At 32.7% G+C, this 18,188-nt stretch overlaps 1 protein-coding gene across 1 annotated transcript; it reads right to left on the reverse strand.

Moving 5' to 3' along the window:
- Nucleotides 1-671: 671 nt before the first annotated feature.
- LOC120352946 lies at nt 672-13,904 on the reverse strand. Its single transcript, XM_039435296.1, has 3 exons — nt 13,777-13,904; nt 10,754-10,924; nt 672-914 (listed from the first exon to the last, which is right to left on the reverse strand). Exons 1-3 carry the CDS (start codon nt 13,855-13,857, stop codon nt 672-674), a joined length of 495 nt encoding a protein of 164 aa, XP_039291230.1. The 5' UTR covers nt 13,858-13,904.
- Between the last annotated feature and the right edge of the window lie 4,284 nt (nt 13,905-18,188).

Consider the following 18,188-nt stretch of genomic DNA (forward strand, 5'->3'; position numbering starts at 1 on the left):
ATGAAATGCCATTGACTCATTGATCTTATGCCAAATGAAAATCTTCCTTCATGATAAATGAATAACTAGCATTTGAATTTATTATTTTATTGTTCAATGGAAAACAAAATGTCATGTGAAAACATACTAATTCACTACAGTATTCGATTATTTCAATATAATTATATTTTCGAGAATCAGCGATCCAAGATTTTTCAGTGATTCACAATCTAGTGTGACTCTTTCCCGAAAAAGTCAATAATTTCAAATTAATTATTTAAAAAAATGAGAGCATACGCATACATACAATCATCTTAGAGACTAGTGAAGTGATCAAATAAATTTCAAGTTGTAGCTAATCAATTTATTTAATCCAGTTGAGAAAATTATTTGGTTTGAGGATGTCGATCTTCTTTAAGCATCAAGTCTAATTAATTATGTCTAATTTTAAGCATCGAGTCTCCTCAATTATATAAAGAGAATGAACAATGGACACATTTAATTTGACTAGACAGTTGATATAGAGGGTTGTCTCATTGAATACATTAAGTGATATGGTCTTGCAATTGAAGGTCGCAATCCTGCACAATATGTCCTCGTGGATATTCTATCTTTTTTTGTCATCTGGTAGCTCATGTCTCAACTTGTTTCATTCAGACTATAATAGCCCACATATGTTGTCACCCGAAGATCTAAATGTTCAAAAAGGATATGTTGAATTTATTGAGAAATTGGTTATGTTGTATGGTTCTATTGCGTATGGCATCTATATCAGGAACCAAATCAATGAACAATACACCACAAAAACAGTTGATTCTGATATCATTGTTGATGCGGAATTCAATTTTGTAAGATCCATAGGGTAGAACTGGAACTCCAGCTAGCTGGAAATGCTTTTGAGGTTGTAGAAAGAAGTCTTTTGCATCATAAATGCCCTGAAACAATATTTTCAATTGAACAAATTTTCTCATCTTATTTTCAAAAAAATATGGTAGTATTTTTCTCTCCATTGTAAGATGGTTTAACACTACAAATAATCTATGCCTATACTTATTATTGTCTCTCATGAAAATAGTGCATTTTATTGTATTTGACTTTTAATACCAAGTATGTTGGATGTGTGTTGGGAAATTTAGAGTAGGATTGAAGGGTTGGAGTAAGAGCAGTTAGGCAGAAAAATATCACAATCTATGCAAATATTGTTCAAAAACCAATGTGAGCCTTGAATTTTTTGGTAATTATCGAAGCAATTCCCATTATATGCAGATTTCGTTTGTTTATTGAAAATATAAAATATAAGTTGAACAATTACGCCCAATAACTCAATTGTCACCTTTTGCTAAGGTATTTGAGAGAGTGCTTTATGATTGTGTGATTTGTCATATTAGTCCCTTTTTATCTAATAGTCAGCATGGTTTCCTGAGGGGTCGCTCAACCACAACTAACTTGCTTGAGTTCACAGCTGATGTTTCAGAGGCGCTTGATGTTGGGGTAGAGTGGATGTAGTATACACTGACTTTTCCAAGGCTTTTGATAGAATCAGTCATAAGCGGCTTGTTTGCAAATTATCTAGTTTTGGTTTGGTGCCTCAGCTTGTTAGTTTCTTTTCTGACTACCTGAGTGATCGTCTTAATTATGTTTCTGTCTTGAATTTGAAATCTAGCACTTATGTCAGTTCCTCTGGTGTGCCTCAGGGTAGTAATTTGGGTCCTTTGTTGTTCTTAATGTTTATTAATGACCTACCTGGCTGCCTGTTGCAATCCAATTGTTTGATGTTTGCTGATGACTTGAAGATCTACAGGAGGATTGATTGCCATAATGACTCTGTTCTGCTGCAAAGTGACCTGGATTTTGTCTCGGGGTGGTGCACAGATAACGGCCTCGATCTCAATGTTGGCAAATGTAAATTTATGGTCTTCACTCGTAAGCTGAATTATCCTATTTTCAATTATAGAATCAACGGCTTTCAACTCTCTAGAGTCGATAGTTTCAAGGATCTGGGTGTATTGTTTGATTCTTCTCTGAGTTTTGCTCCCCATGTCCATTCTTTGGTTGGTAGGGCTAATAGGATGCTGGGTTTCATCATGAGATCTACGGCTGGGTTTAGAGATGTTGAAGGCTTGATGGCTCTCTTTCCTAGCCTTGTTCGGAGCTTGCTTGAATATTGCGCGGTGGTTTGGGATCCCCATCAGGTGGGTCTGATACATGAGATTGAAATTGTTCAGAATAAATTTTTGAGATTGTTATTTTGTAGAAAACAGAATCGTCCTTGTCCTTTGGGGTTTCCAACTGGTGTGTTGCGCAGCATGTTCGGCTTTGAGACTTTGGCATCCAGACGGAAGGTACTTTCTTGTTTATTCCTCTATGGTCTTGTGAACGGTTCCGTGAGCAGTCCTAATCTGTTGGCAAGGCTGAATTTTAAGGTTCCTGTCTTCAATAATCGTAATCGGCAAGAGTTCTCAATCTGTAGATGTAACACGGTTGGTCATTATTACTCACCAATGAATCGTATTCCTCGTATATTTCTCTGCTGTGATGGTCAGGTGGATCTCTTCTCCTTGTCTAGATGGAGCTTCAAGAGAAAAATGTCTCCATTCTTCAATTGAAGAGTAATATAGACCTGTTGTTCTTATTTAACTCTGGTTCACAATGGCCTTTTCTTTGTTCTCTACATGGTCACCCTTTTTCCACTAACTTTTAATATTTTTTCCACTTCCCTTTTGATCCCTTTTTCTCTAGTTCTTTTATCACTTCTCTTAGAACCATATGTAATACGTAGGTTATATGTTGTTATTTTATGTGGTTATGATTGATCTTATTGAATAATCAAAATTCAAATTTTATCATTTACCTTTAACATTGTTCTTTTCTTTCTCAGAGTAGCTATTATACTATTTTTCTTTTCTGTTTTTCACATGTACCATTTTGAACATTCTCTTTTATTACTTTTCTAGTATTTATATAGGCTATATTATTTTTTCTGTAATAATTTTTAATAATGTATTTCCTGTATTCATGAGTGCGTTTGGGCTGTTATGCCTGTTGCACTCCTAGATTTTTGTAAGAATAAATAAATAAACAAACAAACTAAAAAAAATCGTTTTGTGCTACTAGTATCAGTTAAATTTAAAAAAAAAAAGTTATCATTTTGACTCAATGATTTACTGAGGCTGTCCAGTCCTTTAAGAACTACATGGTAAGGTATGTGCGTTTCCCATTTTCCATCCAAACTATAGAACTTTATGAATCTTCCATTAATTAGCAAAAATGAACAAATATATTTATAATAATATCCTAATGTTATTAATGAATCCTGATGTATGTTACCTGAAGCTCATCACCTCCATCAATTTAGATGTCAACTCCAAGTTTCAACTCCATAATTGAAATAATGAATCCCTTAAAATTGGCACTGTGCAAATAGACCTCAATAATGTGTCTAACGTCGCAAGTTCAATTGTACATGTAGGCCTATTCACTTGACCAGTGTCACATGTAACTTGTGATAACCAACAGAACATAATCTATAATTCTTTCAATCGAATAGTTGGAAACCTAAATAAATTTTCAATGATTGAGAAAAGCCTTCAATATATTACCGGAATAAGTGAATAACATTTAAAAATGTAGCCAGCATGGTTCCAAATATCGTTCATTAATGGTTCTACAAGCTCCAACCATGAACAGATTGGTCGCGTAATATCAATCAGGCTTTGGTAGCGTCCGTTTGCACCTTTTGCATAGGTCTTAACTCTCATCTAAAAATGAAAGAGGATTTGAGGATAATCATCTATGTTCACAATACCAACAAAATCTCACATACAAGTAGCCAAGAAATCAATTCGTTCAGTGTTCACTTTCTTTTTTCAGTTTTTTGAAACTAGCACAATTTTCTTGCAATTTATGTTTTTTGAAACCCTGTTATTAGGTAACTAATATTTAAATGAACTATATTACCTGAATGTTACTATTGTTGAAAGTATAGTTCAGGTATTCATGTTCTCTACAATCTGAGACAACAAGTACTGGCAGGCCGTTCTATCTTGATTAGGTTTCTAGCTACCTGTTAACAAAACCCATATTTTATGGTACAGGCTACACGATCCGAAAAAATAAGCTTCGGTCTCTAACATTAACTCTTTGGTCGTTATTTCGTGCGTGTATGAGCTCTGATAGGATCTCATATCCTATCTCTGATAGGATAGGGACTACAGCTGTGGATGTCCTACATTAGAGAAAGAAAATGAAATAAAATATTGAGGTGTAGTATTGAATGTACATTTACGGTGGAGCTCGCACATTTCATACATCTGCTCAAAACTTAGAAAATTAATTTATAAATTCGTTCAATTAAGGAATGTCCTTCCTATCTATCAATTAAGAATGGTATTCTTGGCACTGATACAGTCAATTATCTGCTATGGTATTGTATCCTGGGGAAGTTGTGGAAGTTCAATTTTGCAACCTCTCATAATTCTTTATAAAAGAATAATCAAAATGCTATGTTTAATGCTAGGTTTGATGAGATGAAGCAAGAATTTGCTAGCATAAGACTAGAGCAGGTTAGTATAAACCTTCTATTGAAAAATGCAAATGAAACAGTGAAAGATAATCATGAAGATGAAAACAAATTGAAGCAGGATGATAGTAGTGTTAAGTTACAAGATCAACTCATTCAAGTTTCTGACAATGTAGGCCTAGTTACTGTTGTTGAAAGGGTCAACCATAGTGAAAGTGTAGAATTGAGTAAAGAAGTAGGTAGGGAGTTGTCTTCATTGAAAGTCAACTATCAAGAAAGTACTATTGCTACATTGAAGGTTAAGAAAACAGTAAACAAATCGAATGTTTCTATGGATCAGATTACTACATTGAAGGTTAGGAAAACTATAAATAAAATGAATGATTACATGAGACAGGTTTCTGTGGAGGTTAGAAATAATGTCAACAAAATGAATGTTGCTTTGAGTCAAGTTGATGAGTTCAACTTTCAACTGAGAATTGAAAAGGTGTATGCTATGCATTCTCAAGTGAACATGACGAACTTTTGTAGGCAAAACTGCTTGGTTGAAACAAATGAACCCATGAATAAAATCATGCTATTGAAGAAAACAAAACGCAAAGTCTCCATTGATGTGTTAGTATTCAAAGGTTGTTTCAAGTTGCTTATTTACAAGATGATGACTGTGAATCACATGATGAAAGGGTATTCCCCAACACACAATGATTAGGAATCCTGTGTTATGCCGGGATTCAGAATAGCATAATCGCTACACAGTGTATGGTAAGAGTCCATAATTGTGTCTTTTTTCTTTCTTGTAGCCTATTTTCTTGGCCCTTAATCTTTTCAATTTTCGATTCTTTCCTGTCTTTGTGTAATATTCAGTAAATTTCTTCTATGATACATATCTTAACCAATCTTGTCCATAGTCATTTAAATTTGTATTTTTTCTGAAATAATATTAGAAGTTGAAATAGTAGCTTATTTTCCTAATCTTTAAATTGTTGATAAAACTTAACTTTTCCAAAATCTATCCACTGTAGTGTAAAGAATTGTGTGCTTGTGACATATTTTTTCATCATGTATCACTTATGTGAAGTGTATCAATTTTGTGTGTGTTGTTTTAGGGAATTTATTTACCCAGTTTTCTTTTTCTCTTGTTTGTATTTTTTAGGGAACTTATTTACCCAGTATTTCATCTTGATCATCTTTGTATCATAATCTTGAAATGTTTATACTTATTATACAGTCTTTAAATTTTAAATTATTTTAAAAAATAATTGGTCTAATTTAAAACGTTGTGTTATATTATCAATTGAAATGAGTTAAAGGCTAAAATTTTTCTAAAGTGTTTTGTAATTGATATTTTTTTTTTAATTTTAAAACTGTTTGTTCTATAAATTTTGATATGATTGATTATCGTTTGAAATGGATGCTGGAGTGTATGTAGAATTTTTAGTGGGGTTTGTTGATTAGAATTTTGCTGGTATGTGATTGTTTTTTTTGAGATGGAAACCCATTATTGCCTAAAGAAGGAATAACAGAGGTTATGACTTAGAGAGGCAGTAATGAGATAATACTTTTTGTGTTGATTACTTATGTTGATTGCCATAGATGCAAATTAATGATTAATTATGTTGATTGCCATAGATGCAAAATGATGATTACTTATGAATATTGTTTGCCTTTGAAGCAAAATATTATTGATGTTTTGAATGGTTTCTTGTTTAATGTTTGATAGTAAAGTTTTGTCATGAAATGTAGTTTGTGTTTAGAACATTGAAGAGTCGAAATAAACTATAGTATCCAACAAACGATGATTAATAATATTAAATAATTTGCTTTTTATACAATTTTTGAACAAAATTAAAACTAAATAATTTTGAAACCCTGAATGATAAATCATAAATGTGAAATGAACATGCTATAAATGAAATGTTATATTAAATAATAATGAAATGCAAATATATTATGAAATGATTGAATAGAAAACCAAATGTCTGAAATTATTGAAATATGTATTGAAATTAAATTTTTGTTGTGTTGTTATGATGTTTGTTTTTTACAATTTTGATAATGATACAGGGTGTTATGAAATTATATTTCTATTTTGAAGAATGGATTAAAATTTTGATATTTGAACAGTGAATAGATGAAAATGAATGATTTTTTTTTAAATTTATCATTGATATGTCCATATTTTACAATTTATGTATTGCTGACTGTATAATAAGATGTTAACAAATTTCAATTTTATATTGATTATATACTTAAAAATAATTTTCATGTGTATTAGATTGTATTGATAGCCTAATCAAAATTTTCTTTTTAGTTTATAAGCATTTTAAGATAACAGGTACAGCACAGACATTAACATTGAAATAGTTATCATGTGAATCTCGAAATCAGTAACAAGTGAACGCCATGAAGAGTGTTAAGAACATTTGGGTGATTTTCAAACTAGTGTGACATAACTACGCCAATATCTACGCCTAAATCTACGCTGCGGCCTACACCAATAACTACGCTAATGTCAACACCAATAACTACGCCAAAATCTACGCCGATGCCTGTGCTGATGTCAACGCCAATAGCTACGCCGAAGCCAATATCTGCGCCAATGCTGATGCCAAAATCTGCGCCAATGCTGATGCCAACAACAATGTCAACACCAATAGCTACGCCGAAGCCAATATCTGCGCCAATGCTGATGCCAACAACAAAATCAATGCCAATGCCTGCGCCAATGCCAATAGCTACGCCAATGCCAAAATCTGCGCCAATGCCAACAACAAAAATCAATGCCAATAGCTACGCCAATGCCTGCGCCAATGCTGATGCCAACACCAAAATCAACGCCAATGCCTGTGCTGATGTCAATAGCTACGCCAATGCCAATAGCTACGCCAATGCCAATGCCAACGCCAACGCCAATGCCAATATCAACGCCGATGCCAACGCCGACACCAAAGCATACGCCAATAACAATGCCAACGCTTATTGCTGACTTTGTATCTCAAACTTCAACACTACTGCATTACCTGGAGGTAATTGCCATCCATGTTCACATTCACAACTTTGAATTCAGAAGAACAGTCACAGTATCATGAAAGAATTAATTCAAAAAATCCTCTCCTAAATTATTCCTGTATGCAGAACTCTAAACCTTGAAAGCTGAAAATATCAAAAAACCAAACCTTACCTAAATTAATCCTCACCTAAATTAATCCTGTATGCAGCGTCTATCTCTTTTCCAAAAAACAAATTACATTGTCATTTCAAGCCTGAAATGTACATTGTATAATTACAAATATGATACAAAATTTATGTGACTCTGTATTGAATTTGGAATGCAGCCGTCTACTACAAACATGAAGCAATGCTAACTGAGATGTCACCGGTATCAAGTTTGGAATGCAGCCGTCTACTACAAACATGAAGAAATGCTAACTGAGATGTCACCTGTATCGAGTTTGGTATGCAGCAGTCGACTACAAGTATCAGCCCAACACTTCGTGCATCCAGATCAGCCCAACACTTAACGTCATCACATTGGAGTCACACTTAACTGAAAATCATACTGAGTGCCTTAACGGACTGTTTTCCAAAATGTGCATCAATAAAATCAACCGCATCAGTAGTGAAAGAAATGAACATTTTTTGATTTATTGAAATTTTATGTGAAAATTAAATGTAACAATTCATCAATTCATTTAAAAAAAAAAAAAAAAAAAAAATAATAATAATAATAATTTTTTTATTCAACATACTAAAATTTTTTTTATGCAATAAAAATTAAATTTTTCTATCTATTAAATTTGTGTGCAATTTCAAAAAACTATTCTTTACATATTAAACTTTCTGTTGAGATATTTTTCTTTAAATTATAAAGCTAAATCAAAAGTAATATTGATATTCTATATTTTGAGATATTGTTTGGAAACATATAACAAACGCTATTGATGAATTTTTATAATAATTTTCAATATTTTTGGATGACATGTAATGTTTTTCTAGAAAAAATTGTTACTGTTCTCGAATTTAAATTTCAACAATTTTCATTAGGGTCAAAGTAAATTTTTTCTTTAAATTTTTCAAACAGTAAAATTTTTTTATGTCAAGAGGGGGGTATTTGTAATATTACATTTTTCTTCTCACATTGGAATCGAATCTTCAATTCGAGATCTATGGAACTTTATAGTAAATGTCAGAGTTATCAATAGACGGACAAATTTTTTGACGGAGAATTTATTATCGTAAATGTTTGTTGCATTGTTCCATAATGTCACCGAGGTAGGGTTAACAAATTACTAAATAAATCGTTTATTTGAATAGAATATATGTATAAAAATTTAAAAATAACATTTTCAAATTAAAGTTTTATTGAGAACAGATGTAGAATGTGAATTCTAAATTTATAAGTTATAATTTTGTGTTGACGTGTCTGTAAAGATCGATATTGAACAGGGCGTTGTCTTTCGTGACTGGCAACTTGTGTTTTTTTTTTCTGTTTGACCTTCTTCTGAATATATGGCTGGCTGTTGCTTGTATAATTTTGTGCTCTGAGTTATTGTCTGTTTAAATGAATTTATTAATGTTTTAAATTGAGTTTTATATAAATTTTTGTGCAAAATTCGCTATTAGTGTAGTAAAGCCAATAGCCACTGTGTTTCAACTGTAAACTAGATAAGTATTTTAGTTCGTAGTTACTTGAAATCATTAAGCTTGTAAGTTATTGTTCGTTTTATATTTCTCTGTTTTTGCAAAAATTTTCATCTGAAGATTATAAGTTAATTTGCTCTGAAAACTGGATTTCTCATTCATAGGCAATAGATCCATTCACAGTTTATCAAGTATCTATTTTATTGGAGCCGACAACTTTCCTTAGTGTAACAGGTGTTATATGCTATTCCAACCGTTTAAGGAAAAATTGGTAGCACGGCAATATCTACTAGTATAGATAGTAGGTCTATCATCAGAATTACCTGTTCACCTGAATTTTGCTATTTTCTGATGGACGAAAAGATATATACAAACCTTCAAGGCCCAAAGAATAAGGACGCATTTAAAACTTTTGAAAAATAATAGAATCTTCCAGTAGTCAAATCTTCTCTGGTAGCCAAGGCAGTCAAATCATAGGAAAGAACTGGCTTGTACACGTAAGGGATAGGAAATTCACGAATGACTCATCATCTCCTCTAAACTTCTACTGGACTGATCAACTTGAAATTTTGCATATAGAATCTTGATCCACTGAGGAGGTTAATAGGACTATTTTCAATTCTTCAAGATTCCATCACGTCAAGTTTTCAGTTTGTAAGGTTATCAAATAGCACCTGGCAGAGCATGGGTTACCTACCTGTGTATAATAAAAGCCAATACATGGGTAGGATCCTACTGCGACTTTTCTATCTCAAATAGATTTTGAAAATACACTTGATGACGAATTTCCTTACTTTCGAAAAACATATTTCAGCTTCGGCCATTGATCACCAACTTATTTGTCGTTGGTTCGTGATTTCGCACATCAGAATCACCCGTCTGATGCACTCAATTTACCTAGTGGAGAAAGGTTCAAAAACCTCATGGATTAAAATGTTGAACATTCATAACTCTTGAAATAATGGTCTGATCCTCTTCTACCATATTATCTCATATGAATAAAATAATTGAAGATACATTCAATATAAACATTTCAATATAAAAAGGAATAGAATTGAGTGTACTTGAAAACAACACTGGAAAAAAGATAATCATGGGCAGCAGCCAATAAGAATACATGAATTCTCGCGCCGTATATGTATATAGCTCACACCGATTCCAAACCAGTACTTGGAAACTTTTTATGTTTTATGTTTGTGAACAGAATTGAACATTACACTGATGTAATTAATATGACCTCATCATCATCTTACATAAAAATATGGTATATCTTACATATTGTATATAATGCTACATTATTGAATCACATGTTATAATTTTTTTCATGTTATACAAGCAAACAAACAATTACAGTTCAAAGATTGCAGTTGATGAAGGTTTGTTGGTCAACACTCTCAGCAGCGACAGACGTGAGTCGACATTTGCTGATAGACGGACTTCCAAGTGCTTTGCAACATTCGAACACCTGGTGAGGGTTTTTCTCCCGTCTCCCCGTCCGCTGCATACGTCCGTCTGTTTCTGTGTGCGGTTGCCAGCATTGGTTATTATGATCGTTAATTAGGAATAGATTTTAAAGTAAAATAAAAATGGTATTGTTGAACCGTTAACACTTACTGTTGTTGTTGTATTCTTGATATAGACATCAATGACTGATAATGTTCCATTCCAAAGCCAGTCAGAAGTGCCAGCAATACGGCGTCTATGGTGTTTGCCAGACATGCATCTTTTACTGCTGATTGGACAATAGTCTATTCCTATCTGTTTCTGGTCGACTTTGTAGGGACCCTGCGCATTCGAAGGAAACCAATAGAATATTAGCATCTATAGAAAAGGTCTCACTATAGAAAAACCAAATCAAGTATTTGTCAATTGAATTATGTATTTACAATTTTGAGAATTCAGATTTTAGGGAGCTTCTAACTGTAGCTTACACTACTGTTAAAAATCCATCATGTAGAACTTTGTCAAGAAATAACCTTCAAGAACAATAGACCACCTTTTTAGACTAAATTGAATAAGTTGAGACTCGGCCCTCCACCCGACAAAACATCAACGTTCCCAAATTACGTGGAAGTGCGACTTTTACAAATTTATTATTCAACCAGACAGATCTTAATGTAGAATATCATCCCACATATTACAGTAGTGATGAAAACGTTTCAGAGTTGAAGGAATAAATTCAATTTTTTCAGTTAATTTGAAAAAATTTCGATAGTATGCTTTTTGTTTTGTATATGTAACTGGCTGTGGTTATTCCCCTCTTCAATTATGTAATGCGCCGGTTTTTCTGCATCTCCAATTAAATATTACCTCTTATCATATCGCTTTTGAATCCTTGGTTGGTTGGGAGCTTACATAAATTCATTCATTAAAATGCCCAGATAATCATTATGTCTCACAATAATTTCTCCAAGCATCAAAACCCATTTCAGAAAATTTCTCAACTCTAATCAGTTGAAACCTGAAAGGCAAGACATAGAAATGCACAAAAAACTACCATGATACACTCTCAATATTCACAGCATTACAATAATAATATTGTAAATTCTATACTATTAAACGAGCAATTTCTGTTTAGATGTTTATATATTTTAGTCCAGTCACTATATACATTGGTGCATGCAATTTATATTGTAGTTCTGATTTTCTAATATATTATTTGGGTACATAAGAGAAGTCCAAAACCAATTTCTTCAAGCAAAATTTCCTTGTGCTAGATAGAGTGGCCCAAAAACCTCGTATTTTCGGCTCATTTTCGAGTTTTCAGCTATTTCTGCCAAATCTCGTAATCAGACAGAAAACTTTGCTCTCGCCTTTTTTTCACAAGACATGCAGCTTTGAATATAGAAATTGGCCGTGTTTTGTGTATTGGAATATGGGCTTAAGTACACTCAACAATAAATTTTTCATTTTTCGACCGAATTTGACTTATGATGCATGATTTTGGACCGCCTTGACGAGCCGAGAAGAATGAAGTGTGGTACGATGGAATCTGAGCATTGTGTCAAAGGTTATAAGTGTTTGAAATGTTTATCCTTGAGGTGACCTGAAGCACGCCTCTCCACTAGGAAATACTGAAATGGAGTGCATCTAGCGGGTGATTCTCATAGAACATGGTCTCATAAACTTATGTCATTGTGCGAAATATCAATGTGAGGACAATATATAGTTGGTGTTGATGGTTGAAGCTGAAAATTAGGTGTTTTTCACAATACAAGGAGCATTGTTGTCACGTGTACCTGGAAATCTATTTGAGATAGAGCGCTCTCCTTGCTCTCAGATTGTAGAGCACAAAAATACGCCTATAGAGGGATTTTGAATCATGCATCTAAATGTCAACAATCGGAAGATATTGTTGATGAAAAACTAAAATTCTTTAAAATTTATTTTTCCTTCAAATTTCACTCATTTTTGAAAAATCATAACTCAGTACTCATTGGAGATAGAGAGTTCGGAATGATCTCATTTTATTGAGAATTTCATGATCTGAAAAAAAGGCGGGAGCAAATTTTTCTGTCCGATTATGAGATTTGGCAGAAATAGCTGAAAACTCGAAAATGAGCCAAAAATAGGAGGTTTTTGGGCCACTCTGTATCTAGCACAAGGAAATTTTGCATGAAGAAATTGGTTCTGGACTTCTCTTATGTACCCAAATAATATATTAGAAAATCAGAACTACAATATAAATTGCAAGCACACCCCCTTTTTTATATCTATATTGACTAGACTATCTGTATTTGACCAGATCTCGAAAACGGCTCTAACGATTCTCACGAAATTTAGAAGAAAGTAGGTTAATGATATAAACATTCGATTGCACTAGGTCTCAACCATGGGACAACTCGCTGAAGGTCATTAAAAGGATAAATACGTCCTTGGGGAAAACAGCTGGAAATTTTGACGTCTGTTGATGATGGAAGTGAGTTAGCGAGTGCATGTGTGTGGAACTGAGACAAAATTATGACTCAGCTGTTGAACTTTTATTTGTAATCATTCAATCAGTACCGGTTGTACAAGAACCGGTTAAATTTTAATCCTGATTAATTCCAGTAGAACCAATCTGATAAGCTATCTTTTTGAAATAGGTAGTCTTCTCTGATTTGGATTAAAATTTAACATGCTTTTTTGAGAGAAATTTATGCATTCCTCTGGAAATTGATCTCAATCCACTGTGATTAGATAGAACCTTTCTGAATGAACTATAAATATACATTATAATTTCTTCTTTTGTAATAAATTTTATATGCTTTTGTACTCCAGAGCGGAGCTCGGTGCCCCGATATTAAATATGTGAATTAATAATGTCGGAAGAACGTAGTTTGGCTTCTAAAATCATATGAGATTATAATGATTTCAATTGTAAATATCAAGAATACGGTAGTGCTTGCTTCAAATCACTTTTGGATCGACGTACGCTTTTGAATGGAAAATAAGCCACTGTTGACAATATCAAGTCCAATACTGTATATATTTAGAAAGGCTAGTGATGAAACTGGTTGTTAATAATGACTACAAATCAGTTCAAGTGAAAATCAATAGTATACATTATTATGCATTATATTTTAGTCCTATTATTATTCAAACTATATCTATATTATTCGTATATAATGTCGCTTGTTATTCTTATGTTGTCTTACCACGTCAAATATAGAACCTGCTTCTACATTAAGACTTAGAGCCGTCAGCCAAACTAAAATGATTTGATAATACTTCTTCATTATAGGAACAATGACAACAAACCTTACACACGACTTATGAATGAATAGAGGACTTGGCAGATTCGTAGATTGATTGACATAATCAATAAATCTCTTGAAGCGTATCCGTTTGCGTGAGGAGGATTTTTTTGTCAAAATGATAAAAAATCAAGTATAATAGATAAATTATTCGATGAACCTTGATAGATAACTGTTTATTCGATTGAAACAGTAGAGTTTTCCATATATTAGTTCCTCATCATTGATATCATATCATTTTGATAAGGCTCTCTGTACATCTGTACATCCTACTTCAGTTTTTATGATTATCATTATTGTTTTGTAGGCTATAAAATTTCATTATATTTATTGTTGTGGCCAGTAAAGCTGATAATTAATTTTCATTTTCCTGGAACATTATTTTCTATAATTGGAGAAGTATAGTTCAGGTGCTTCCACTTCTCCATTATAATTAATAAAAATTTAGGCCTAATTGATTTTATGGGATTATTTTCGACAAATAACGCTTGGATTTTTTTTGTCAAAATGATAAAAAATCAAGTATAATAGATAAATTATTCGATGAACCTTGATAGATAACTGTTTATTCGATTGAAACAGTAAAGTTTTCCATAAATTAGTACCTCATCATTGATATCATATCATTTTGAGTAGGCTATCTGTACATCTGTACATCCTACTTCAGTTTTTATGATTAGCATTATTGTTGTTTTATAGGCTATAACATTTCATTATATTTATTGTTGTGGCCAGTAAAGCTGATATTTTTCCATTTTCCTGGAACATTATTTTCAATAATAGGGAAAGTATAGTTCAGGTGCTTCCACTTCTCCATTATAATTAATACAAATTTAGGCCTAATTGATTTTATGGGATTATTATTGAGAAATTACGCTTATTAGTCCAGTCAAGGAAAGGTTATAGAGGGAAAAGTTGGGAAGACAATTTTTGACACTGCAGTTCTGTTAAGGGTAGTAAGGAGATAAACATATCAAAAGTCCCCACCCCTACTCACTGTGCTAAGGGGGTGGAGGTGGTTTGAAGGTACCATTTCTTGGTTTCTCTCATAAAACTCAAAAACTATGTATCCTAAGGACTTCACTGTCATATAACAAATTAAAGCTTACATAATTTCCTACAATATTTGTTCTACAATGATGCATGCTGATTATGAGCTTGTAGAGCATTGAATTCTCTTCAATTCGATGTATAATTTCACACATTTACGAATTTCCCTACACCTTTTCGCAGCAGCTTTAGTGTTGAGTATGAAATCTCAATTTTTTGCAACAATAGACCAATAGACAAAGGAATTTGCAGGGAATGTTTTAAACAAAATTTTCGACTTTGCAGCTTTGTTGAGACTATTTAGGAGGAGAACATATCAAAAGTCCCCATTCCTAACTCATGTGCCAAGGGCATGAGGGTGGTTTAAAAGTTGCATTATTCAGCGTTTTGCTTCGACGCTCACATCTTGAGAACAATGCGTTCAATCGACATAACTAACTATTCGAAAATAAAGAGTTATACGTCCTGAAAAAGCAGAACATTGGATAAAAGCCTGTTAATTCAACATTTACACACATTCAAGAGCGAATATCTCTGGAACTGTTGGGTATATCACAAAATTCCTCTGAACAAAAAGTGTAGAGAATTTACTAGCTTTATTTTCGAATAGTTAGTTATCCAGAATGAACGAATTGTTCTCAAGATATGAGCGTCGAAGCAAAACGCTGAATAATGCAACTTTTAAACCATACTCATCCCCTTAGCACATGATTCAGGAATGGGGACTTTTGATATGTTCTCCTCCTAACTAGTCTCAACAAAGCTGCAAAGTCGAAAATTTTGTTTAAAACATTCCCTCCAAATTCCTTTGTTAATTGGTTTATTGTTGCAAAAATGGAGATTTCACACTCAACACCAAAGCTGCTGAAAAAGGTGTGGGGAAATTCGTAAATGTGTAAAATTATACATCAAATTGAAGAGAATTCAATGCTCTACAAGCTCATAATCAGCATGGATTTTTCCCATCGATTTTAAAAAAGTTATAAGAGCAAAAATAGAAAAAAAATTGGTGACAAACGGGTTTTTTAAAATGTCACACCTTCAAGAGCGTATATCTCGAGAACTAGAGGAGATATGGAAAAAGTTGTAGAATAAATATAGTAGGAAATTATGTAAGCTTTAATTTGTTATATGACAGTGGAGTCCTTAGGATACATTGTTCTTGAGTTTTATGCGAGAAACCAAGAAATGGTACCTTCAAACCTCCTCCACCCCCTTAGCACAGTGAGTAGGGGTAGGGACTTTTGATATGTTTATCTCCTTACTACCCTTAACAGAACTGCAGTGTCAAAAATTGTCTTCCCAACTTTTCCCTCTATAACCTTTCCTTGACTGGACTAATAAGCGTAATTTCTCAATAATAATCCCATAAAATCAATTAGGCCTAAATTTGTATTAATTATAATGGAGAAGTGGAAGCACCTGAACTATACTTTCCCTATTATTGAAAATGATGTTTCAGGAAAATTGAAAATAATTATCAGCTTTACTGGCCACAACAATAAATATAATGGAATGTTATAGCCTACAAAACAATAATAATAATCATCAAAACTGAAGTAGGATTACCGTACTACCAATTTCTCCTAAATAGGTTGGATAGCATTTTTCACCTATTAACCTAAGGAAAGTTATCGGCTCCAAAATAGTAGATTCTTGATAAATTATGAATGGATCTATCGCCTATGAATGAGAAATCCAGTTTACAGAGCAAACCAACTTATAATCTTCAGAAGAATTTTGGCAATATACAACACAAACCCAAAAATAATACCTTACACACTTAAACATCCTAGCATCATTACAAGCTAAAATACTTATCCAGTTTATATAGTTGAAAACAATGGCCATAGGCTTGTAGACACACAAATCAAAATACACAAACTTAGAACACCATACAACTGTTCAAAACTCAATTCAAACATTAAAAATTCACTTAAACAGAAAAATATTCAGAGAACACAAAACCAGAACACATAGCCAGCCACCATTTTTCAGAGAGAAAGAAAAGCACAAAGTACAGAGCAAAGCCTTGTATTTCGAAACTGTTATTTTAAATTTATATATCATCTATATTTAAATAATCTATTAATTCTGTTTCTCTGTTTCGGTGATACCATGGAATGCAACACAATTATTTACGATAAATTCTCAGTTAAAAAGTTGTCCTTATATCGATTACTCTGATATTTACTATCAAGTTTTATAGATCTCGAATTGAAGATTCGATTCCAATCGAGAAAAAATGTAATATTACAAATACCCCCCTCTTGACATAAAAAATTTTACTGTTTGAAAATTTAAAGAAAAAATTACATTGAAACAAATGGAAATTGTTGAAATTAAATTCGAGAACAGTAACAATTTTTTCTATAAAAACATTACATGTCAACTATAATTGAAAATTATTATAAAAATTCATCAATAGCATTTGTTATACGTTTCTGAACAATATTTCAAAGTATAGAATATCAAAATTACTTTTGATTTAGCTTTATAATTTAAAGGAAAATATCTCAACGGAAAGTTTAATATATATATATAAAGAATGGTTTTTGAAATTGCACATAAATTTAATAGATAGAAAAATTCAATTTTTTATTGCATGAAAATTTAGTATGTTGAACAACATTTTTTTTCTTTAAATGACTTGGTGAATTGTTACATTTAATTTTCACATAAAATTTCAATAAATCAAAAAATGTTCATTTCTTTCACTATTGATGCGGTTGATTTTATCGATGCAAATTTTGGAAAACAGTCCGTTAAGGCACTCAGTATGAATTTCAGTTTAGTGTGACTCCAGTGTGATGACATCAGTGTTGGGCTGATCCGAATACTCGTAGTGTTGGGCTGATCTGGATGCACGTAGTGTTGGGCTGATATTTGTAGTCGACTGATGCATACCAAACTTGATACAGGTGACATCTCAGTTAGCATTGCCTCATGCTTGTAGTAGACGGCTGCATACCAAACTCGATACAGGTGACATCTCAGTTAGCATTGCCTCATGCTTGTAGTAGATGGCTGCATACCAAACTCGATACAGGTGACATCTCAGTTAGCATTGCCTCATGCTTGTAGTAGACGGCTGCATACCAAACTCGATACAGAGTCATGTAAATTTTGTATCATATAATTATACAATGTACATTTCAGGCTTGAAATGACAATGTAATTCGTTTTTTGGAAAAGAGATAGACGCTGCATACAGGATTAACTTAGGTGAGGATTAATTTAGGTAAGGTTTGGTTTTTTGATAT

This window comes from Nilaparvata lugens, chromosome 9 (genome assembly GCF_014356525.2).
Source record: "Nilaparvata lugens isolate BPH chromosome 9, ASM1435652v1, whole genome shotgun sequence".
Taxonomy (NCBI): domain Eukaryota; kingdom Metazoa; phylum Arthropoda; class Insecta; order Hemiptera; family Delphacidae; genus Nilaparvata; species Nilaparvata lugens.

What these genes read in the sequence shown, in the direction of transcription:
- LOC120352946 (XM_039435296.1), bottom strand. Translation starts at nt 13,857, where the DNA reads ATGAAGAAGTATTATCAAATCATTTTAGTTTGGCTGACGGCTCTAAGT. An exon ending in CAGGTTCTATATTTGACGTG is followed by an intron (nt 10,925 to 13,776) that starts GTAAGACAACAT and finishes TCGAATGCGCAG; the next exon opens with GGTCCCTACAAAGTCGACCA. An exon ending in TCAAGAATACAACAACAACA is followed by an intron (nt 915 to 10,753) that starts GTAAGTGTTAAC and finishes ATATTGTTTCAG; the next exon opens with GGCATTTATGATGCAAAAGA.